Raw genomic sequence first — 26,001 nt, forward strand, 5'->3', positions numbered from 1 at the left:
TTTAACATGGCTTTCATTGGGAAAGAGGGGGAGGGAAAAGAGGGGGTCGTGACAAAGAGACCCATAGACAAAAAAGGTAAATTAAACATACAATGGTTTTCTTAAAAAAAAAAAAAAAAAAAGGAAAGAAAAAGAAAATGTTATTTTCAACAAAAGGAAAAAAAAAAAGCATTGAAAGCCCATGAGTCAAGCCATAGCCAAAACCATATTCTATCTTAAGTAGGTTTTCTTTTTTTTTCCCTCTTTTTTTCTTTTTTCTCTTTTTTTTCTCTTTTTTTTTAATAAAATCTCTCCCCAAACCATCATCACTTTTAATCCTCCCCAGACTGGGCTTCATCTTCAGACCCTTCATCCCCAGATTTCTCAGGTGGAGGGCTTGCAGATGTTTTCTTTTCAGGAGGGCTTTCTGGTTCCTCGTCTTCTTCTTTGGGAGAAGGAGTCTTTTCCTTTGATGCCTTTGAAGCTGTGGGGCGACCCACTTTCCCTTTGCCTTTCACAGGGCTTGGCGTCACTGAAAGAAGAAAAATACCAATTTGGGGAAGGGAAGAAAGCATCTTTAACAAAATCAGCTACTAAAGAAAATAATCTGTAAGAAAAAAAATCTATAAAGACAACACCCTAACTTACTAAAAATGAAGGTGGGTACAGGTTTCCCAACCCTTTTAACCAACACTGTAATGTTATGTTAGCAGTAATGTTTACAATAGAGAAACAGGATGCTATAGAAACTGCACATCATCCTTAGCGGCTTGTGAAACTAAAAATTGTTTATGTTTAAAACTTGGGTGAAGAAGAGGGGATGCAACTTAACCTGAATAGAAACTAAAGCCATCAAATAACTTTTAACAGTTCCATCATTACTAACAGTAAGACATGATGAGTAAAAGTTCTATTTGCTAGAATAAAGAAAAAGCAAATCCAGCTTTCTGATTTAATCACAAACTAGCTTCAAATAGGAGAATACCTGGTAGGAACCACAAGGGCCTAAAGAAAATGAATCTTTGCTGTCAAGTGTGGTTTTATTTTGCTAGCACAGAGGATGGTGTAGGAAACAGAACACAGAACTTAAATGTATTACTGTAGGTGTGTATTTTCACAATTTCAAGTCTTTACTAGCTGCTGGGATTGTGATATCAGTGGGGGAAAAGGGCAGTAACAGCTATGCTGGTGGGGTGTTTCTACCACTGTACCTGACACTAATAGGTCATTCCCAAATCTTGCCTCTCGTATGGCAGTAGTTGAAGAACAGGGCTAAGCCACCAGAATTTCAGAGGGGCTGGAGTCCTAATTAATAAATAAGTGATACTTCCAGGTATAGAACACAGGATCCTTTTATTTTTGTTAAGTACGTGGCCAATGCCAAGCCCTAATGAAGAACTTCTGTAGAGGTTTATTGGTTCTTCACATTTTTCAAAGCAGTAATTTAATCTGACTTCTGCAGAGCTCACCTGTGGCCTTTAGCCTGGGTTTGGGCATTTTCTTTTCTTTTCTCTCAGGTTTGGACTTCTTAACCATCTTTTTGTTTTTCTTTTTTGAACTGCCATAGTCACTATCATCATCGTCTTCCATTAGGAAATCCTCATCACTGCCGGAATCTTCTGAGAGGAAAGAAGAATTTCAACGTCCAACTTAATGTATACAGCCTTCCAAGTGAACAAAGGGAGAGAGTGCTAAGAATGGAGAATGGATTTGGAAGTCAAACACTCTTGGATTCTATTTGCAGATACTACCAATCTGGTTGGAGCTGTCACTGGCCCCACCTGTAAAATGGTTTAGCACGCACCATGAGGGTTACATGACTGGCTTGTTTGAAGAGTACGTTGAAAACAGGAAAAGATAAGACTTAATCTGGATAAAAACTGAAGCCATCAAGTAACTTTTGGTAGTTCCATCACTCCTATATAGTCCTGATGAGACCAGGGAAATGAAACAACTGATTTGGTGTGTTTGGCCCAAGTATAAACAAATGAAGTAAGAAAACTACATACAAAGCAGATATACATGTAATTAATTAATCTGAGTAACCTGTGAAACATCTAAATTTAGTTAACACCTTTTTTTGCAAGGAGAGGTCTACACCCTTCTCCACCAAGCCAAAATACAAATCTTAATCACAACACCCGCCATGTAACTGTTAGTCTAACAACTGTTCACTCAGTATCTGACTAGAAATGATGGACATAACGATTATGAGAATCTCTGAACCTTTTAAAATATACACAGATATCAAAACAGTCATCTCTTTTAATAGTTAGTATCTAATTTAAGCAACTGATTTTAACACTGAGCATCCACAAAAATGTGGAAGTAATCGAGGTCACAAACTACAACCATGACCAAAGTAACAAGGCAGCTTTACGTACTCTCCTGGAATGGCACCTCATCCTCTTCTTCTTGTTCTTCTTCACTGCCCACATCTTCCATGAGCATCTCCCTCTGTTTAGAGGCTGCTTTAGAGGCTGCCTGCCGTTGCTGGCGCACATTTTTATGATCTTCTTTTTCATCTTCACTGTCCTCTGCAATATCCAAGTAATAATGCAATGATCAAAGAGTTATGGGTTTGACAGCTGACTAGAAAAGCCGACATGAGATATAACCTGCAGCTTTATTTCATTCAAAAAGGGTAAATTTTATCCCTAAAAATTTCTACAAAATACACAAAAGAGCTAAAATTCAAAGAATGAGCTTGAATAAGACTGTGCACCCACTAGCACATATGAAATAACCTAGGCATGTAGTTCTAAGTAATAATAAAGCTGAATTAAGGTGTGAGCACATGTTTCCTATAACATACTTTAAACTTGTATCATTGCTTTGCCCTGAAATTCGCAATCACATTCAAACCTATCTACACAGTTTTTAGAAACTAGTTAGAAAAATATTTTTAAATAGTAGAACAGGGGAAGATTGTCTTCCAATGATATCTATTCTAAGATATAAAACATACAGAATCTAAAATAATGCCAAACTACTATCCCTTTTCAATGAATGAGGTGTGGCCATTTCAGTTTAGAGGAGATTGAGGGAAATCTTTAAAACACATATTAAAATCAATTAGATCTCAATACAATTTTATAAAAAAATTACTTTCATATACTATAGTTTATTAATTAAAAGTTCTTTTCAACACACAGTTGTGGTTGTGCATAAATCTGGTTAAACAACAGGATGCCAGCCTACTGGCTCTAGACCAAGTTATATTTTTATTAGTCTCTACCTACAGCCCTTCTCCTGGACTCTGAGGCTCCCTTATTCTGTTAAGGTTTAGCTGTTACTCTTCCAGAAACACTCGAGTCTTATAAGCTTTGCCATGGTCAGTGTTCAAGTCATCACTTTCACTACCCAAAACCTCACCTGAAGACAAATAGACACACGGAACGGAACTGACTTTGGTAGACTCAAAACTAAACGCACCTCACAGTAGCTTAACACTAGTACAGAGTTATTCATCTTGAATTGCTCAAATGCTTACAAATGTAAGAGATTCAAATTAGGATTCACAAGGCAGATGAATAAAAGTGTACGTTACATTATCACAACAGCACTAGTGCAAAAGGTTAATATAATTTATTTTCAGACAATTAGCAGACTTGAGAAAAAAACGAACGCAAAATAGCTCAGTGGAGTGAATCCAGTGGAACTCTGTCTACCCTCTCTACATATTAGCTAAATAGCAGTCTCATTTTTTTTTTTAAAATGTCGGTTCATTGGTTTGTTTATTTATTTATTTTTGGCTGTGTTGGGTCCCCATTTCTGTGCGAGGGCTTTCTCCAGTTGTGGCAAGCGGGGGCCACTCTTCATCACGGTGCGCGGACCTCTCACTGTTGCGGCCTCTCTTGTTGCGGAGCATAGGCTCCAGACACGCAGGCTCAGTAGTTGTGGCTCACGGGCCTAGCCACTCTGCGGCATGTGGGATCTTCCCAGACGAGGGCTCGAACCCGTGTCCCCTGCATCAGCAGGCAGGTTCTCAAGCACTGCGCCACCAGGGAAGCCCAGCAGTCTCATTTAAAGGGGGATCCAGGAAGGCAAAAGCAGGGGAATATAGACCACAACTAAAATGGTTGGGAGCAAGATGGATAAACTCTCAATTCTTTTAAGAGTTACATTTTAAAAAATAAATACCAATGAGTAATCAGGATTTAACATTTAATTTAGTCAGTTCCTCATTAATTCTTTTTTTTTTTTGCGGTACGCAGGCCTCTCACTGTTGTGGCCTCTCCCGTTGCGGAGCACAGGCTCTAGACGCACAGGCTCAGCAGCCATGGCTCACGGGCCCAGCCGCTCCGCGGTATGTGGGATCTTCCCGGACTGGGGCACGAACCTGTGTCCCCTGCATTGGCAGGCGGACTCCCAACCACTGCGCCATCAGAGAAGCCCCTCATTAATTCTTTTAATTTAGAATTCTTATAAAAAAACTTTCTCTGTGGCTACTGTTTCAAAGGTCTACTTCCCAGCTAAAAAGAGTCAGATTGAAACTAATCGTTGTTTGCTTTCCAACCTGGAGTCATCACTCCCCCTTATTCTTATTATTCTATTTAGTTTGATATCTTTTATTTGTTCATGTAAATGGTTTTCAATTTTGACTATGCATGAGAATAATCTGTAAATACTTATACAAAACAAAGCCCCAACATCCCACCTAGACCTTACTGAATGAGAAGTCCTGGGATGGGATGGATATTAAGTACATTATAAAAACTTTCATATCAGACTTCCCTGGTGGCGCAGTGGTTAAGAATCCGCCTGCCAATGCAGGGGACACGGGTTCAAGCCCTGGTCCGGGAAAATCCCACACGCCACGGAGCAACTAAGCCGGTGTGCCACAACTACTGAGCCTGTGTGCCACAACTACTGAGGCTTGCGCGCCTACAGCCTGTGCTCCGCAACAGGAGAAGCCACCGCAGTGAGAAGCCCGCACTCGGCAGCGAAGAGATGCCCCCGCTCGCCACAACTAGAGAAAGCCCGCGTGCAGCAATGAAGGCCCAATGCAGCCAAAAATAAATAAATAAATAAATTAGAAAAACCAAAAAAACAAAGAAACCTTCATAGGGACTTCCCTGGTGGTCCAGCGCTTAAGACTCTGCACTCCCAATCCAGGGGGCCCGGGTTTGATCCCTAGTCAGGGAACTAGATCCCACACGCTGCAATGAAGATCCTGCACGCGGCAATACAACTAAGACCTGGCGCAGCCAAATAAATAAAAATTTTTTTTTTTTTTTGAAACCTACAAACAGGGCTTCCCTGGTGGCACAGTGGTTGAGAGTCCGCCTGCCGATGCAGGGGACACGGGTTCGTGCCCCGGTCCGGGAAGATCCCACATGCCGCAGAGCGGCTAGGCCGCTGAGCCTGTGCTCCGCAACGGGAGAGGCCACAGCAGTGAGAGGCCCGCATACCGCAAAAAAAAAAACTAAAAACAAAACCTACAAACAAAATAAAACAAAACAAACCTCCTTCATAGGAAACTGCAATAAGCCACCAGGATTGAGAACCACTGTGAGCTCTTTGAAGATGAAAACACATAATGTTTGTAATGCAGCATTTACCACAGAGCCTGGCATTATAATAAAACCACTTATTAAAATGCCCAATAAATAAATATATAAATAGAATTACACCTATTACATTAAAAATTCTTTACTACCTGCTGAGTGAGAATCATCCTTCTTGGTCTTCACATCTTTTTCTTCTGAGTCCTCACTGTAAGCGGAAGGGGGAAAAGATTAAAAATCTTAGATCAAAATCCAAGTGAACGTAAATCTCTGGTATCTGACTGGAGAAGAACGCCGAAGAAAACCTCTTTTATACATAAAATATTCAAACAGATGCTGAGGAGTGGAACTGCTTGCTTGCATTATTTCCCTACTTCATAGGAATGCTGGTGATTAAGAACAATTTTATCTACTTTTAGAAAACACTGCTCCCTCTGAAGACCCAAAGGAAAAAAAGAAGGTATCTCAACACAGGCTAAAAACTTTTCACCTATGGATAAGACCTGGTTCAGGAGAACATTTACTAAGAAAAATTTTTTGTTGTCAGAGGCAAAGTATGAATATACTGAAAATAAATTATATAATGTATCAATGGTGGTAAAGTAGGCAAGTAAATGGATAGCCCCAAATATAGATGTAGAAAACACCTTTATAATTATTAAAGGAAACTGGAGTTTGGTTATATAAATTACAATATGCCTAAAAAAATTATCTAAAACAAAATGAAAACAAATCAATTAATTACCTCCTAATATTAATATTTAGGACCCAATATTTCTATACATCAGAAACCTCAACACATAGGCCTGCCTTGTATCATGGAGAAAATAAAAGCTAGCTAAAGGTCACTGCAGAGTAAAATAAGAAGTTAACGAGCTTCAATGAAAAGTTTTATAAAATAACTTTTTAGGTCACAAAGATGCACATTTTATATCTTCACAAATCTTAAATTGGAAATCTGGGTTCTAGAGTTCTGTCTTTGTCATGAATTATTTAGTTGTATGATCTTAGGCAAATCACTTGTACTCTTCAGCGCTAAAATTTTATGATTCCATGAGAAATCCTGACAAACAAAAAAAGAAAGTCACATAAAAGTTGATAGCTTTCTTTTCTCAAACAGCAGATCCTGTAAATCTCTTTTGGTATTCCTGTAATTTAGACCACACTCAAATGACCACCTATTGAACCCAAGATTCCTAAGCAAAAAGAAAAAACCGAACACATTTCTTTACTAAGTAATCTGATCCAAATATACTATAATTCTGAAACCTATGACTGTTCTATATAAATATCTTATGCAAAGTAAGCATTTAATTCACAAGTCTATTACAATGATGAAGAACGGTATCATTTCCTCTAGTTCTTTTATTATTGAGTTTATAGAGACCATTAATCCTTGAGCACCATTACAGTGAAGTCAAGTAAAAGCTAAATGTTTAAGTAGAGACCAACACAAAAAGCAACATAATATTGGTCTAAGGGAATAAACGTACAAGGCACTTAATACAAATGGCAACAAAAGCTATATTTATTTCAACCATTCCTGGACACTTAGCAGAGAGTAATAAAGCCAGATGACTGCAACAAGGAAAAATTTAGGCTAGATATCAATTATATTGATGAGACATTACAAGAGGCCATGAAGATGCTCATTCCTAGGAGAAATAAAATAAATATAATGAAAGATAGTTCTAAGTTGGGCTGCTATATAAAACTGGATTAGAGAGATATATTATGAAACTATGAAAAATGTGTCTCCCTACAGTATAATTTTGTCTTATTTTTCCTCAAAATTTCTCCAGATTTCTGAAATTCTCCAGGAAAGAAAATACTAGATGTTAGCAATTCAAGCAAACAGAAAATACTTAGGTACATTTATTAATTAGTATTATTTTTACAAACTTAGCGTTCTGTGAATTCAGAATGGAAAGATTTCTGCCTAGGAATTATAGTGGTTTTAGTGCTCAAAAGTAAATAACTTAGAAGAACTAGTGAGAATTATTATTTCATTTCTTTGAACTGCTCATACTTAATAGTATTGTTTGGAAGTGGTATAGCCTAATGGTTAAAAAAATGGACTTTGGAGTCCAACAGACATGGTTTCAAAACCTACTGGTCTATTTGCTGGTCCTTGGATAAATCACTGACCCCTCTAAGTTAATATTACTTACCCTAATAAAGGTTTTGTGAGAATTAAATGATAATGAATATAAATTAGCATATAATAGATACTGGCACATAATAATCATAAACGGTAACTATCATCATCACCACCACAACCATCAAGGAGGTCTTAAAGTTATGCTACACTGAGTACGAGAGTGAATCCATGTGTATAGCTGTAAGAGCAGAGATGAAAGCTACAATACCCTCGTCTCATGAGGCAATTACAGTTAAAAATACAACTCATCTGAATTCGTTTCTAAAACTAAGGGAAAGGAAACAGCCCAAAATGATTAAATTATTTAAACAAAGTAGAATTGACTATAGATAGTAAAACCCGGCAGGCAATGCAACATTCTATAAGCTTTAGTTATGATTCTGCCAATGATTTGTGACGGAATAGGAAAGGCCACTTATTCTTTGCCATTTCTACAATGAAAATGCCAATACTAACCTTGGGCAACAAATTATATACTTAAACAATCTTTCTGCCTGTGTTCAGAGGTTTGAAGTAGCACCAAAGTCATTCTGGCATACTTGCAGCTCATCTTGGATTCCATGACCTTAAAGAGGCTAACCTCTAGACTCAGAAGCACTGTCTAACATGAAACATGCAAAACAACATTAAGTGAACAATAAGCACTTTCCCAAAGTAACTGAAGATTCTACCAATTTAGAGACCAGACACTATCCTCATCTGAGTGGTGACAGTGTAAGAAGAATCAGACTTATGCCTCTTACCTATCTTCCTGTGAATTCTTTCCAGATCGCCTCTTATTTTTAGCTTCTCGGGGAGATGATCGAATTTTCTTAGCTGGAGGGCCCGAATCTCTTCCATAATCTTCATCTAAACAAAGTATTTTTCAAATTCAATGAACTATATTATGATTTTTACATGTCAAAATTACCACTCTATTTACTGATAATTCTCTCATGCTATTTAAAAGGTGAGAGGGCAGAATTTCCTAAATAATTTTCTTTCATTAAAAAAAAAATCTTTTCTACTCCAGTTCCACCTTAACTCAATCATTTCCATTTTTGCATATTACTCTCTAGTCCTCATGTGTATATTTTAATATACCCACAGTCAAATATCTTACTTTATATTCTAGCCTTTTAATTTGTTAAAGACTTTTACATGTTTCCACATCTTCATATTTATTTGGAAACTATTATAGTAATTTGGTTATATTACAAGCATTTTAGACTGTAAAGAACCCACAATTCTACAATCCTAACACAATTACTGTTATCAAGTAAATTACTTTTAAACTAAAGTATTATATATAGCACACTCTGGCACTTGAGGAAAATACCTCCAATTTAAAAAGTCCTATAAAACCTTAAAAAGTGACTACTCCAAAACTATTTACTACACCATCATATATAATCGTGAGTATCTAGAATAGTCGGAAGCTTCAGCAATTATTAAATGGTTGGATAATTATAAATTATGGAATACCATACAACCATTAACCAACGTAAACTTTTAGTAACACAAGAAAGATAAGTAGGGGTGGGGTGGGAGGGGCACAGAACTCAAAATTCTATAGCAAGATGTCAACTATATTTTTAAAAGGAAAAAAAGGACAAAAAAGTTAAAATGGCCATCTGTTGGCTAAAGGACTTTGAATAATATTTCTGCCTCAGTTTCCTTATCTGTAAAATGGAAATAAAAATAGTATAATCCCATTTTAACAGGAATGATCTAAGGATTAAATGAGTATGTGCAAACATTTAGTAAGCATTTAATAAATATTAGTATTACCTCTGGGAGGGTGGATTATGTTTTTATTCTTCTTTATACATTGCTGCATTTTCTAGGTTTTCCCAAGGTACATAATATTACGTTTATAAAGTAAAATTAGATTTTAAAAAAATAAAGGAAAAAGAATAGTAAACACATCTGGAAAATGAGAGTAAGGACATACTCTAAAAAGACCTTTTATGGCTACAATTTAAGATGCACTACTCACTCTGAGTTAGTTCACAAATCAAAGGTATTTCACAAAATACTCTCATCGTCCTTTATTATGCAAAAAATTTACATACTCCCTATTAAAATGTATGAGTTTTACCGTGATTATAGCAGGAGATATATTAAACTAATAAACACTGCATCAGAATTATCGCACATTTAAACTTTGGACTCCAAAACCAGGTAAGAAAAAAATTATTCAAGTGTTTATTTTCAATGATTTACTAAGGAAAAGTTAAAATCCACGCAAGTTCAACGTCTGTTTTGAGTGACACAGATTGACATAATTTATATACACCAACAGTCTAAAAATAAAAAATGAAACCTATTTCAAAAGAATAATAAGAATGTACACAAACTGGGTATTCTTCCACTAGTCAGTCGAATTTACAACTTATTGAAATCACAAAACTTACCAGCATCATCAGATTCCTGAAATTGTGAATAATCAACGACCTTCCTATTTCTGTAGAAAGAAGAGACTCTAATTAAGATCACAAAAATGTAGGACTTTTCTAAGATATCAGAACCCACATTTCTACTTCACAAACAGAATTAGAACTAGCTCTCTGAAATTTATTTTTCAACAAGCCCCTAACTCAGCCAAAAAATGTCACATTTTGTTACAGGAAAGTATAGCTTAAACCCAAAGTATTTCAAATGACAATTCTCATATTGCTCATCTGAGGCATAGCCCAAATACTATCCTTTCCTACAAAACAACCTCCCACCTCCCACAAGTACATAAAACAGCAAAATAAGCCAAACTACCATAAATATTCATTATACAGAGATGGTATCATATGCACACAAACCAAAACTGTAAATGTTACTTTATTCTTACTGATATACACACGTGTACACCTGATAAATAAGGTTAGTACTGAGTTTTTTTCACGGCAAAGTGACTTTTAATTATAATAGTTAATTATATTTAATTAACTTACCGTCACTATGGTGATGGTAAGTTAAGCCTTACATAGGAAGGGATGGAAAAAAATGGATTCATTCAAAAGATGCTCGTTATTAAAGACCTTTTTTTTTTTTTTTCTGGCCATGCCGCGCAGCTTGCAGGATCTTAGTTCCCTGACCAGGGATTGAACCCGGGCCACAGCAGTGAAAAACCTGGAATCCTAACTACTAGGCTACATGGAACTCCCTAAAGAGCATTTATTAAAGATACAAATTTATGTATTTACTTGACTGAGTGATTTTTTTTGACTCAGTGATTTTTAAGTACTTCTTACTAGGTAAGGCATCTTTAATATCTCAAACAAATTTGATTTCCATTTTCCTACTTCATATTCTAAACTTAAAAGTTTAAAATTCCTCTCTTAGAGAGATATAAGAGCTTCCATGTTAGTATCCAAACAGCCTGGAACTTAAAAGAGCCTTAGATGTACTGTAACTAAATGGAAACTGAACAAGTGAACCGAAAGAACTATAAGGGAAACATGCCACTAACTACACTTAAACCTAAGTCGAGGACTATTCCTGGTTTTATAGATTAAGACACCATTTAAATGCAAGAACAGGAGAGTCAGAATTCAAGTGCAGGCAGAACTTCTATATAATATGCAAAAAATGATAGGGTGGGGTGAATTCTGAACACATGTTTGGGGCTTAGATGTGGAGGAAGGTATAGCCACATCCTTGATTTAAGAGAAAGAAAGAAAGAAAAAAGAAAGGCTCTTAAGGAATTTTGTATTCTGTTTTTCTTTAGTCTACCAACAATGAATTATCTTCTGACTTTACTGCCTCAATGAGTCAAGATGCAAAACTATAAAATATGTTGTAACTATATTTTGTTATAAGAAACTGAGTTTATGTATTAAAGATACCATTCTATTAGTAAAGTTAATTTCAAAAATATTGCTATTAGTTCCACTTACATGAGTTACCTAATCAAATTCATAGAGATAGGAAGAAAAATGGTGGTTGCCAGGGGTGGGGTAGTAGAGGATGGGGAGTCAATGGTATGTACAGTTTCAGTTTTGCAAGAGGAAGAGTTCTGGAAATTGAGTGCCCAAAAATGTGAATGTATTTAACGCTACTGAACTGTACATTTAAAAATGGTTAAAATGGTAAATATGTTATTTTACCACAATTTAAAAAAAAAGAATAAAATAAAAATATTTTTTCTTAAAAAAAACCCTATTTGGGGGCCGCTAGTAACCAAATGCTTATCATGTTCCAGGAAATAGGGATTTTTAATGACAGATGCCATGAAAAACAGTATTATGAACACAGTGCAAAGATGACCATTTTCTGCATTACTTAGGATCAAGGAAAATGGGACACGGAACTAGGGAGAAAGGATCCAGAAGAGGGAGTTTTAAACCTTTATCTCTAACAATTATGTACAGGTTCTGAAATCGCGGGCATAATAATTTTAGGTTAGCTGGTGGAATTGCAGCTAAAATACTGGTACAATTTCCGGTATCAATTTCTGATATCAATAGATACATCCTACGAGACTATATAAAGGAGGGTAACCATATGGCAAAGGATCATATGAAGAACTACTGAATAAACTGGGATTTTTAACCTGCAAAAGGGAAAACATGTTAGCTTTGGTGATCAGATTAAGTGTGGGTTCAATATAAAGAACTTCCTAACAGTTTACTAATGATATAGTTACTTCCTTAGTCTATCACTAGAAACACTCCAAAAAGGAATTATATAGTACAAGATAAAGAATCTGTTAGTAGGAATCCTGGGTTCTAGAATTTCAAGCAAATCACTTACTTCTCTGGGCCTCAGTTCCTCATCTGTTGGAACTGATGACCTACGTTGCTTGACAGATCTAAAAAGCTGCTCTATAAAATTAAATAAAATTATCAAAGTTTAATGAAAAAGACGACTTTTTCAATTGTAAATGGTCAACTATCCTTTTGCACACCATACATCTTAACATGTACCACTGTACCATTTGTTTTCTTCACTAATCTAAGCTTCTTGAAAGTAACAATCATGTCTTATATCCACATTTCTGGTACAGAACAAGGTAAAAAGTAGGCACTCAAATGTTTTCTGAACTTTTTGCTCTTAGGACCGAATTTTAAGAGCTCTGTTAGAAACCTAATTTTAGAAAATACTCTAGAGGATAATATCCAATCTCCTTAAAGATTTTTAAGATCTCATCTCTTGCCACTTAACAAGCAAGCAACCCCAGGAGGCTTAATTCCACCAATCAGGTTGTTATTTTACCACTTGGTCATGCAGCTCCCTTGCTTAGAATGCTATTCATATCACTCTCACTCATATCAGATATAACCTCACCTCTCAACAACTTTACTCCCTTATTGATACTACATAAACTACTAAATGTCTGTCTTCCCTATTAAATATGAACATCTTGAGGACAGGGGTTGTCTCTCCTTCATCTGGAACACCAAATTCAAGGAAGGCTTGATGAGTGAATGGACTTGGACTTGGCATCTGCAGAGGATTAGTGTGGGAAAGGGAATCAGTAGAGGGGATGCATGTACCACTGGAGTTTTCAACTTATCAGACATTTAATCCCACTGCCAACGACAAAAGAAAATTTAGTTTTCTCCAAACTGAAAAACTTGTTATTTAAAATCTAAGAGATTTTAAAGGGGAATTCCCTGGAGGTCCAGTTGTCAGGACTCGGCGCTTCCACCGCGGTGGCCTGGTTTAATCCCTGGTTAGGGAACTACGATCCTGCAAGCTGCACAGTGCGGCCAAAAATAAGAAGAAAGATTTAAAAGGCAATTATTTAGTACATTTTTTTCTATCCTAGTTTTCAACACAGGAAAACTACAGAAATGTCACACAGACTATACTGACATTATATAAGTAATTAAATTAAAAAATTTCAAAACTAAATTGAAAGACTACTGCTTCCCTTGAAACACAAAATATTTTAACTTTCAATTATGTGAAAATGGCCAGAATTATCTTACATAATAAATATTATTTATCACAAAAACTAAAACCTGAGTAAAGCAAAATATGAATATAGAAGCACTCTTGCCTTAAGGGTAACTAGTCAAAAAAAAATCCATCTATAAATGCTAAAGAGGGGAAAAGAAAAAATAATTTAAATGAAAGGGGCTTCCCTTGGCGCAGTGGTTGAGAATCTGACTGCCAATGCAGGGGACACGGGTTCGAGCCCTGGTCTGGGAAGATCCCACATGCCACGGAGCAACTAGGCCCATGAGCCACAACTACTGAGCCTGCGCATCTGGAGCTTGTGCTCCGCAACAAGAGAGGCCACAACAGTGAGAGGCCCGCGCACCGCGATGAAGAGTGGCCCCCGCTTGCCACAACTAGAGAAAGCCCTCAAACAGAAACGAAGACCCAACACAGCCAAAAATAAATAATTTAAATAAAAGATCTATGATAACAAGGGTCATTCACAAAAACTCATTATAATGATTTATAATAATAGTTTGGTTCATTTTTTGCTTTCTAAAGATGCTTATTCAAAACATATTGTTTTCCACTACTTAGAGATTTACCTTATTCAGGGTTGATATACATTTTTGATGAACTTATTCCTATGCAAAGTTGAAATTAAGAAGTCAATATTTAAGTCTAAAGTCATAGGAAGTCCTACCTCTAGCTAAAAACAAAGAAACATTCTCATTTTTATTACTTAAATTAAATGCCAAAGCTAAACCAACTCTTCAGTGTAAAATGAGCATCAAAAACTGGAACTGGGAGGACAACACAAAATTTCAATATAGCATAAAAGTTAAAAACACAGATTTTTAAAACTGGGTTGAAATCCTGGCTCTGCCAGTTACTTGCCCTCACTGAACTTCAGTTTCCTCACCTGTAAAATAGGAATAACAATACCTATCTCTCAAGATTGTTTCGAGGGCCAGGTACACAATTATCCAATAAATAGCAGCCATTATTTCTTGTAAGCACTTACTTGTTCCACGCAGACTACTACTGCAATCTTGAACCCATGTAAATACACAAGTAACACTCTTATTTATTAGAACAGCACGATTAAGCTGCTCCTTTTAAAACCATTGTCTTAAAAAATAAAATAAAATAAAAACGTTATGTCTTAGAGTACTGATTCTAGTGCTATTTAGAAAGATTGTCTTTAAGAGTTTGTTGCTCATTTCATTAAAATGCAATATCAAAATACCCCCCTATTTTTATATTATTTCCAACTTTATGATAAAGTTTTCAGTTGCCATTTAGGCCAGAGAAAGTAGCAACAGTAGCTATTTTAAGTCCACCATTTAAGTTAGATCGATTTCTATCACTCAGATCAACTGGAGTTCCATCTAAGTAAGTCTAAAAGTTTGCACTAGAAAAGAGAACTGTAACCCAGTAAGGAAAACAAATGTTTAAAATAGAAACTATAAGAACACAAAAACTTCAATTAAGGGGCTTTCCTCGTGGCACAGTGGATGAGAATCTGCCTGCCAATGTAGGGGAAACAGGTTCGATCCCTGGTCCGGAAAGATCCCACGTGCCACGGAGCAACTAAGCCTGTGCGCCACAACTACTGAAGCCCGTGCACCTAAGAGCCCGTGCTCTGCAACAAGAGAAGCTACCGCAATGAGAAGCCCACACACGCACAACAACGAAGAGTAGCCCCCACTCACTGAAAGCCCGCACGCAGCAATGAAAACCCAACGCAGCCAAAAATAAATAAATAAATAAATAAGTTTAAAAAAAAGAAAAAGAAAAACTTCAATTATGTGCCTGCTCTTTTTAAAAGCTGATATAATCGCTATATTTAGATCCTAAAGGTACCTTGGTCACAAATGAACCAATTCCTGGATGATCACCAGAGGGCTTTGAGATTAAGCCCTTACTTTTGCATCAAAGTGCAAAAATGAAAGGTAAAGTTGGAAGCTAGACAAAGAACACTAAAAGATCCATTTTTGGCACCAAATGTGGATAACTCAAGCAATAGGATTTTTTTTCTTCCATTCTCTTAATCATCAACTTCTTTTTACTAAATACTGGTAAGTCTACCCCCCAAAATGCCTTTTCTTTCTTACAGCAGCAACCATCCAAGACCAAATCAATAATATTCCTGAAATGTGAGGTATGTAAAACTAACATTCTAAAGAATCAAGGATCAACAGTATTTCAGAGATGGAAACTACCACATTTTTTGAGATGATCTCATCTAACCCTTTGAACCTTAAACATGAGAAAACAACTTAAAACCACAAAATTAAGTGCTACTCTTTAACAAACCTGCACATCAAAATATGGAGAAACAATTAAGTTCCAGGTGAGGAAGCAGAACTTTAAAATAGAAACCCACATTTAATTATTGACACCCTAAGCTTTGTATTAAAGAACACAAAATCATTTTCTCAAGGCAAATCAGAGAGACTTTTTGACAATTTACTACATTATTTAGCTCAATCAAGCTATCTTCCATTTTTACCCTGAAGAAGTCCTATTGTTCTGACCAATGCAGGGAAGAAGAAACACCTAGCTAATTTTCTAGAATTCAGCAATTTTCTCATTAGGCACTTAAAGTGCACTTGAAATCTAAGTTTTGAGAAACCCAAAATAGCTAACATAGCTCTTTTCACTAATCACCTAAGTGATAAACATCTAGAACAATGTTTCTCAGTCTATTGGTCACAACCCACTATTGGGTCCTGAAATCAATTTACTGATGTATAACCAGCACTTTATTTTCTTGGCTGCGGCTCGCGTGGGATCTTACTTCCTGACCATGGATCGAACCCAGGCCCCTGGTAATGAGGGCACTGAACCCTAACCACTGGACTGCCAGGGAATTCCCTATAACCAGCATTTTAAAAGAAAAAGAAGCAAATAGAAAATATCAGAGAAAATTACACCTAAATAACTGGCAAGTTCCTGAAACTTGTTTCAGGTATTTGTATTCTTGTGTGTAGCAAATTGTAATGCAAAATGTATATCTTATAGGAACTTCATCAAAAAAGTCTGAGCCACTGCTATAGAATAAAATGATTTCCAAAGTAGTTTTTAGTTTCACCTTTACAAAAAACGATTTGTTATTAATCCACGGTCACAAAAATATAACATCTCTTCCTATTTTAATTCATTGTTTTAAGAAAACCACTTTTTTGGGGCTTCCCTGGTGGTGCAGTGGTTGAGAATCTGCCTGCTAATGCAGGGGACACGGGTTCGAGCTCTGGTCTGGGAAGATCCCACATGCCGCGGAGCAACTAGGCCCGTGAGCCACAACTACTGAGCCTGCGCGTCTGGAGCCCGTGCTCGGCAACTAGAGAGGCCGCGATAGTGAGAGGCCCGCGCACCGCGATGAAGAGTGGCCCCCGCTCGCCGCAACTAGACAAAGCCCTCGCCCAGAAACGAAGACCCAACACAGCCAAAAATAAATAAATAAATATTAAAAAAAAAAAAAAGAAAACCACTTTTTTTAAACTTAAGCACTCATAACACTTATCAAAGTTTGGTGGCCCGTGGGGGACAGAGGGAAGGGTGATACACCACCAGGTGTATTACAGCTACTGGACCTTAGACAATCTAATCCAATCTTACCCAAAACGTGTTATTCTATCAACAAATGTCCCTGGAAGGGCATGACTGAGAACCTTTCATGATCTCCCAAGGCAAATAATTCCAAGAAAACTGGATAATGAGACAGTTCTTCTCAGCAAGGTGAAATCTGCCTCTAAAGTCCACTGACCAATTCTGTCTTGTCTAGCTCCTGGGATCACCATGGTCTAAATCTAAACCCTCTTGCATAGAGCAGCCCTTAAAATTTGTGCGACAGTTTCCACTTTTTTCTTCAAGGCTAAATACTAAAGTTTCTGCATATCAAATGTCCTTAAAACTTAGGACATTTACCTCTCTCCATTCTTCTATCCCTCAAGATTCTTCATATGCCAAGTTTTCTCAGGATATAAGAAAATTAGTTCATAGAAGCCGGGATACCTAAACTCAATTCAGGTTAATTTCTCACAGTTGCTTATTTTGAGCTTCACGTTCCTTTTGGCTAAGATATATTGCTTTGACTGCATCTTGTATCATTCTGCTTTCTACAATTAAACAGAATTCAAAAACAGTCACAAGATACAAGAAAGCAAAAATTTTAAAGTAAATATTTAAAATCAAGAACATTACAGGAAATAGCTCTTTAAAGTTTTTCAAATGGAAAAAGTAAATTTCTGCACAAAAGGGGAATAAAGGAGTTCTGAATGACGAGCCAGGTATATGTTTGAGATAGCTGTCACAATGCCCTCCTAAATTTATCAACTTGCTAATATTTCAGTCCAGATGAATAAATATGAACTCTTATATGGCACTCCTTATTCCCAAAATACATTCAGTTCCACCATATTCTCTCCATATAGTATGCTATTTTATTTAAAAGTCACACACAAATTTCTGAGTATAACAAAGTATTGTGTAAATAAAATGGGCTAGGTTTTTCCCAACAGGAAGTTTAGTGCAAAAACTATGCAATTAGGAACAGAGTAAACCTCAAGCAGGTGAGATTAAAGGGGTCTCAGATGAGCACATTACCAAGTAGTCCTGTCTGCAGCAAGAGTCTTGGGACTCTCAGTGAACTCTTCCAATTGTCTTAACCCAACTACCAGGGACAAATCTGTAGCCTGAAAAAGATTTACTGACTCATTACAATAAAGGTGATGGAACATCAGAAGTGTGGAGCATCTCACCAAACAGAGGAAAACTTAAAAAGGATTTGGGGAAGGGTACAATTTAGGTGAAACTTAAATGAAGCAGTGCCTTGATAGGTTCAAAGCACAGCAGACTGTGTGAAAAGGGGTCTACATCAGGTCTAGACAGTGAAGTGGACCTTGGGTCCTATTTCTTGGCAAAGAAGTTTAGGTAGATGTGAATTTTGTGCCCAGCAACCCCTCATTTGAAGCTCTAAAAATGTTAAATCAAGATAGCTCTCTGTGTCAGAAGGAGTTAGCTTTTCCTGACAAAAGTGTGATGTTTCACTCTGATATAATTTCAAATAGCGTAAGTTTCTGACAGTCTGATTTTAGAGAATCTTTTCGTAGCAGGAAAGCAGTAGTCAAAGCAGCATTGTTATAAATCTTGCCAGTTGTAGCATATCTGTGGAAGATAGTCTGTTATCCCAGCCCAATGAATAGCCGGCTGGATTTTTACTTCTCAGTGGAGCTAAGTTTTAGTTTCTCAAGTAATTCATCTTCTGGGCCATTTTATCTTGACACATGAAATCTCCCTGAAGATCACCCTGCTTTGCAGGTAACTGAACAGGTGCACAGTTCAATAAGTAGATAGGCACTAAGAAGCACCTGAAAACATGCTATAGCCAGTTGAAACACTTTGGCAACCTGTGGTCTCTTCACCAAAAATATTTTAAAGACCTATAATTATGGCTATTTAGATACTATTTTAAAATATGGCAATGTAATTCTGTAACAATCAGTTCCACTTCCTAGAACCTAGATAGTAATATTTTTTAAACAAAACACAGGGATGCCCCATTTTGACCAAAGTGGTCATATACTAAATCAAATGTTTTCTCTTATTGACCACAACACCGCAGTCTCTAAGTGCCAAAGGGGCACTATTCACATGGACTATAATGTGGATGTAACACAGATGGTGTCCCAGAGTTACACAGAATGGTGGCCTTTTTATATTTCTGGGGAAAACAGATCAAAAACATAAATAAAATCAATCTCCCTTTCTTTATTCAAAACTACTTTCTCCTTATTAACTAGTCGTATTGCAATGATTTCAAACACTAAAACTCAACCACTTATCTTGGTAACTTTTGTCAAGTTAAATCAACCCCAATTTATTAATCTTAATTTCCTTCTAATTGTAATATACTGACGAGTTTTATAATAGGTGCTGAATCTTTTCAAATGCTATGGTTTTTCTCCTTTGGTCTTTTAATATGAATCAGTGACAGATTTTAAGTTTTATTCCCGGCACAAATGCTACTTGATCATATGTATTTTTAATACATACTGGATTCAGTTAGCTAATACTGTTTGGCATTCTTGCATCTATACATGTACGTAAAATGAGCCCATTAATTTTCTGTGGTGTCCTTTAGGTGGCTTTGGAATCTATTCACTTACTTTGGTCAGGGGGAAATGTCCCTGATTATGTATACACTTAAATGCCACTTATCTAACATTCATGTTTCCTCCCACTTTTAAAGCCTCACACTACTTCAGTGCTTTTTCCTCTACGTTCAGGTGTCTTTTCCTTTAATTAACCCCTTCTCATATTCTTATTCCTTCGAAAAAATTTTCGTTTCCTCCACCCACCCCGCCCCTCCCCCGCTCACTTTAAAGTTGGTCTTCCCCACCAAAGTCCTGCTATGAACCATAACCCCCAAATGTGCTACTACCACAAGAAAGAGTTAACACCCCGTGGCAGTGTCTGATTGGAAAGACCACACTGGCCACAACTTCTATTTGAATTCCTGCTTCCTTTTTAATGGTTAGGTGAACTGGATCAGTTACTTAATTTAAGCCTCAGCCCTCTCACATATGAAACAAGGGATAATATATACCTTGCTCAGAGTTGTTCAAGATTTTGAAAAACACGAGGAGTATCCGGCAGAATTGACACAAAAAGTGTTGCTCATTAAGTGATGGCTCTATTGAGTTTCGAGTAATTTTATTTTTTCTAAAATTGAAGGTTGAGAAAGGAACTGTGCTGTTAAAGGTCTAGTCTTCTTATCTACAATTTAGAAATTCAAAAAGTTCTGACAACCAAGTCTTTTCATAATTTATATGGTGGTAAACATATGTGGGGCAAACAAGAGGGGCTTTTTAGGATTTTCTTTTAGTGTGAAAATTCCTAGGTTTTACCACAGAGATTAATGTGTTTGATTACAGGAGCACTACCCCAGACCTGGTGATGGTACATTATATATACAGTATAGGCGCCCTGTTATCTTTTAAATTTTTTTTTTTAAATGGTACACGGGCCTCTCACTGTTGTGGCCTCTCCCGTTTCTGAGCACAGCCTCCGGACGCGCAGGCTCAGGGGCCATGGCTCACGGGCCTAGCCGCTCCGCTGCATGTGGGATCTTCCCGGACCGGGGCATGACCGTGTCCCCTGCATCGGCAGGCGGACTCTCAACCACTGCGCCACCAGGGAAGCCCCCATTTTTTAAATTTTTGAAAAAATTTGAACTTCTGAACACATATAGTCCCCAATGGTTTCAAACTAAGGATTGTGAACCTGTAAAACATTCTACGTGAATCAAATGTATGTAATAAATGTAAATCTAATGGAGAGTTAAATAGGTAAGACTCATGCAGTCTAAATCCAGCTTTACTGTCATTTCTACACCTTAGCTCCTAGACTTAAAAGTCATCAGTAGTAAATTGAAGGAACTGGACTTAATCTCAGTTCTAGTTAAAAAAAAAAATGCTTTTAATTAAAACTTATTCTGAGAATTGTTTTGAAGAGTAAGTTGAAAAAACTGCTATTTAAAATATTTTGGCCATATATTTCCCCTCAAGTATTTTCTACATAGAGCTTAAAAACCAGTGCATACAGAATGCACTCACCATTATTTGGAGATTACAAAATAAAATAGCATTTGACCATCTTCATGCCAAACACTAGGAAGGGAAGAGTGTTACCACAGAAAGAATGCCAGCATTGTATTCAGAAAATCTAGGTTCAAATCTTGGCTGTTTCACAGTTCTGTGACCTTGAGTAACATATTATTTAAGCTTATTTCATCATCTACTATATGGGAATTTTAAAAAAATCCTCTATTACAGGGTTGTAGTAAGGATAAAACAAGATAAAGTGAAATCCTCTGTACCTGACTCTGCACTTACTCTTAGTAAATGTTTATTTGGTAATTACTCCAAAAAAAAAAAAAAAAATCAAACTTTAAAGTCTTTTTTTTTTTGGCATTTTATTTATTTTTTGGCCTCGCCGCACACTGGATCTTAGTTTCCCAACCAGGGATTGAACCCTGGGCCCCGGCAGTGAAAGTGCTGAGTCCTAAACACTGGTCCGCCAGGGAATTCCCAACATTGTCTTCTTGTAATTTTCAGATTAAAGACATATATGTTGGGAAATGTTGAATACTTAAGTGTTGTTACAAAATTAACTCCCCCATTATTCAGGCTTTCCAAGTTATTATGCGAGATATCTTTGAAGGTAAAGTCTACAGAAGAGTTTATGTCTTTTTAGAAGAAAGTGACATGAAAGTAATAATAAATGTACAGATCAAAGGTTAATAAAATCACACTTCTTTCACACACAAACACACACACGACCTGGACATAGAGAATAAGATCAGATACAAGGAACCAGGCTCATCTAAAACCACATTTACTAGTATACTAAACTCTTAAGTGTCTTCCTGTGTATCATTAATTCCAAGCTACCTTGAATTTTCAGGTTTCCAAGTTTTTCCCTTTAACCGAGGGCTTTTTGAAACTAATTTTCTGGTAAGAGAAAATATCAATTTTTTTTCAGAAATCCACACACATTCCAACCGAATTCTCTTTGAAAAGAAAGCAATCTGGAATCTTGGGGAAGCTGATTCTCAACATAAATAAAAAATGACCAAAAAAATTTTTTATCAATCTGTAAAAGCCTATGCTTTCACATCTAAACTTTCAATGTTAAAGGTTCCTTGCAGTCTCAAGTACTAAACAAAAGAAGACAAGACATCAGGTACACTTACATTATAAAGAAAGGAGCAAACAGACTGATCTGAGTGATTTGGACCATTTTCAATAAGGGAGGAAGATCTCTGAAGAATATACGAAGGTAAATTTCAAAAACCTGGTTTCTAGGCTGGGCAAGTTAGTAAATCTCTGAGCTTTCTTTCAAAAGTAACAGCATTTTCTTCCCTACCTCACAAGGGTAAGAGTCATGAAAGCATTTTGAAAAGTTAAAAGTACCATACACTAAAATAACATCAACACTTATCTGGTAGAAGAAACAAGCGGTTATGTGGAAAGGGGGGAGGATGAGGATAAGCAGGGCTGTAAATTAAGAATCTAGGTTCTAGGCCCAATCTTGGCATCTACTAGTGTGTGATGCAAGGCACTTCACTTGTCCAGGTCCCCACATTAAGTCACTCGTAAAATGAATTTGCCTAATTTTTTTTCTGGCTCTAAGACTGCAATTTTACGCTATAAATTTGAATCCAAGGCCTAAAATATTTCAGCTCTCATTTATATATGAGTCAGATACTGTAAAAGGTGAAAGCAATACAGTGTGAACAAAACTACTTAGATATGTGTTGCACACGTCTACGGAAAACCCTGCTGTAGCCGGTCAGTTCATCATTCCATTCATTTGGAAACTGGTGTCAAGCAGCCATTAGTACATTTCTAAATCTTCCTTAAATGCTTAGGTTAATATTAAAATGAAAATAATAGTCACAGTAAAAAATGAAAAGCAGAAAATCCTCAAAATTATATACAGGCCTAAGGGCAGAAACATATCCCAAAAGAAGCTGCAGGGACACATTTTCCAACACATGCTTTTCTTGTTTTTGGTTTGTTTTTCAACAAGGTTGATCATTCTGATATTGGGTCAACATCTATTTTTTTTTTGTTACATTCCCTCAAGTACACAGACTCTTCAATTACAAAAGCACTTCCCTAAGACAGAACTTTTTTTATTGCAAAATTTAACAAACCACCAAAGTCAAGTTTAATTATTTCTGCTTTATTATTGGTCAAGAGTATGTTAAAGGCTTTCAAAAAAGTTACAAAGAGACTTCTTCACTAAAATATATAATCAAAAACCAAGTTGCTTTAAAATTAATAACTTGAAAGTGACCCAAAAATGCCCACAATATATTAACTCCATTCTTCAATTAGGGACAAATATACAGTTAAAATTACTTTTAACAGACTGAGCAAGAAAAAAGTTGTGCACAAATCCCAATGCCTTCAAAAAACTGATTAGAACGTGCTTAATATATTTACTCCTACCCGGTGACATTAAAAATCCAAGTTTTCAAGAAAAAGAAGTTCTGTTCGTGTTCCAGCGTCTAAATTTGGGAGCACAAACTCAGGCAAATGAGTAAAATTACAACAATAAAATTAAAAGTCATCAAAACCTAGTGAACTGCAGTTAAAAGGTAAAGAAAAGTAATAGTCCAACTTCACCACACAATAATTTACTCCCAGAAGACAGAAGATCCAATCCAGATGAAACAAATCTTTATTATGATATTGTCTATTTCTCCTGATCCTAAAGAAAATACTCTACATAAACTGATGGGATACACTGGTCATTTATTCATAAACTGATGGGATACACTGGTCATTTATTATGCCAAAAAAAGTATGCAAACTATAATTTGCAATATCTATTCAGACTCCGTGCCAAAAAGTAGGCAAAACTCTTCCCGGTGGCGATGGTGAGTTATCGGAGATGTGGGTTTAAATTAGGCAGAAAAGCTGTCAGGTAGTTAGTTAGCACTCTCCTCACGCCCACCCCGAGCGTAGGAGCATGCAGCCCCATACCCCCACCAGCCGGAGACTGCTGTTCTAGTCTGCAGACAGAACGGTGTAGCACAAAACCCTTTCCGGGGTTCCAAACCTCCCTTTAGAGCTCTAGCTCAAAATACTTCCGTTCCTCACAACTTGGAATGAAGAAGGGGAAGCAACAACTATTAAAACATTTAGAAACTAAACCTATTTATCCACAAAGCACTATGCAAAGCAGCCAATTCCTTACATTGAAAGCGCCAAGGACATTATATTAAAAGTAATATTTATTTGCAACAGCTCTCCTTCGTAAGGCCTCAACAGATTGGATTAAGCCACACCCCTCCATAAATGGCACATTCCATACGATAGCCGGGAGGACGGCCAAGGGCGATTCCACCGTCCGCTGGGGAACAGCAAACTTGTTGAAATTCTCAGAATAAAGTCTAACGATTAACCGAATCTAGCCCGTTTATTATTAAAGTTATTCGAGGTAAAGATAAGATTACAAAAACATCCGAGACGTGTACGCCGAGGAAGAGAGGTAGCGGGAACGAGAACCACACGGGATTTAGGTCGTGCAGTTAACCCACACCTCCCTGAGTAGGGACATTTCCGAGGAAGGACATTTCTAGTCGGAGGCAAAGACCGAACTCGATGCGGGGGAGCGGGGGTTAACCAGCTCAAAACTCCGAGTTGGGGGGGGGACACAGCAGTCATTTTCCAGGGCCTAGTCCCGAACTCTCTCGGCTGCGGAGGGAAAAAGAACGCGTCCCGCCCACGCCCGGCCTGATCCGAGAGGCGGGGCTCTGCAGCGACCCGGAGGACGGAGGCGGGGCCCGGCGGCAGAGCTGCCCCTCCTGCTTTGCATGGAACACCCCCGTCCGCTAGAGAAAAAGGGCTGAGTCCCCCCCCACCCCCACGCAAGCCGAGGGGGGAAGGGACAATACGGCGTCTCCACCCCCCCCCCCATTAAGGTGGGGTCCGAGACCCAGTCCGCTGGTCCCCGCGGCCGGCTCCAAGGGGCCGGGCCGGAGGAGGTGGGGCCTGGGTGGGGGCCTGACTTCACACCCCTCCCCCTCCGACCGACGGAGGTTCAGGGAACACCCCGCCCGCTCCAGTGCGGCGAGTGGGGGAGGCAGCAAAGCAGCCCAGAGCCCTGCAACGGCGCGGGGCGGGGAGGAGCGCGCGCATGGGCGCGCGGCCGCTACCCCCACGCAGCCCCGCGGGCCAGCAAGGCCCCCTACGCTCAAGGGCGCGCGCGGGCCCCGAAAAGGAGGAGGCCGCGCGTGGCACAGGAGAGGGCCGACTCTAGGCTTCTGTCCCCCACTCCTTCACCACTCACCCCAACCCCCTCCAACCCGTTCCAGGCCTCGGACTCCGCACTGACCTGACAGGCCGAGACATGTTCGCTGTCGAAACAGGACCGAGTCGAGAAGCCAAAGACCAGGACCCCCCCCACCCCGCGCGCTCGGCGCCCCACCCCCCCCAACTTCGGCCGAGGGGGCCGCTGCCGCCGAACCCCGAGCTGCTGGCTTCTCAAACTCCGCCGCTCCTTGGTTCAGGGCCCCTTAATCAGACGAGCCCCCCGCTCCCCTGTCTCTTCAAAATGGATGAATCAAACCAGCCGAAAATGCGCCAAAGCCGCCGTACAACCAAAGCCACTAGGGCCTGTGGGCTCCGCCCCAACACGACCGGTCATTGGCGGCTTCTGCCAGATGCGCAGAGCTCATTCGTCCGTTTGAATCATCACGTCTCCCAGGTTCCGCCCCACTCACTGATAGGCTCCGCCTCCTCCGTGAGGTCCTGTTAGTCAAGGTGCTCTGAGAGCGCACGGCCGCAAAACAAAAATGGTCGCTGCTCGGCCCGCCCCCTGGTTTCCACTCCAGAGTTGCAGATTCGTCTTGGCTTGCGTCTTAGGATGACTAGGAAAAAAGATTTATTAAGAGTTTCATATCATTTA

General features: G+C 38.2%; 1 protein-coding gene across 2 annotated transcripts; it reads right to left on the reverse strand.

The window, feature by feature from the left end:
* Positions 1–25,523, reverse strand: NUCKS1 (nuclear casein kinase and cyclin dependent kinase substrate 1). Of its 2 annotated transcripts, none has more exons than XM_079935256.1 (7): positions 25,429–25,523; positions 10,047–10,096; positions 8,394–8,499; positions 5,642–5,697; positions 2,364–2,516; positions 1,449–1,595; positions 1–511 (listed from the first exon to the last, which is right to left on the reverse strand). In XM_079935256.1, the coding sequence occupies exons 1-7, from the start codon at positions 25,443–25,445 to the stop codon at positions 312–314; spliced, it is 729 nt and encodes a 242-aa protein (XP_079791382.1). In that variant the 5' UTR covers positions 25,446–25,523; the 3' UTR covers positions 1–311. The 2 variants fall into 2 exon arrangements, with proteins under 2 accessions (XP_079791382.1, XP_079791381.1); XM_079935255.1 differs by having other exon boundaries at positions 1,449–1,598.
* Positions 25,524–26,001: the final 478 nt, after the last annotated feature.

Source organism: Stenella coeruleoalba (genome assembly GCF_951394435.1).
Source record: "Stenella coeruleoalba genome assembly, chromosome: 1".
Classification (NCBI taxonomy): domain Eukaryota; kingdom Metazoa; phylum Chordata; class Mammalia; order Artiodactyla; family Delphinidae; genus Stenella; species Stenella coeruleoalba.

Coding starts and splice junctions, on each gene's coding strand:
- NUCKS1 (XM_079935255.1), bottom strand. Junction 8,500..10,046: donor TCAGGAATCTGATGATGCTG/GTAAGTTTTGTG, acceptor TACTTTGTTTAG/ATGAAGATTATGGAAGAGAT. Junction 1,599..2,363: donor TGAGGTGCCATTCCAGGAGA/GTACGTAAAGCT, acceptor CTTTCCTCTCAG/AAGATTCCGGCAGTGATGAG.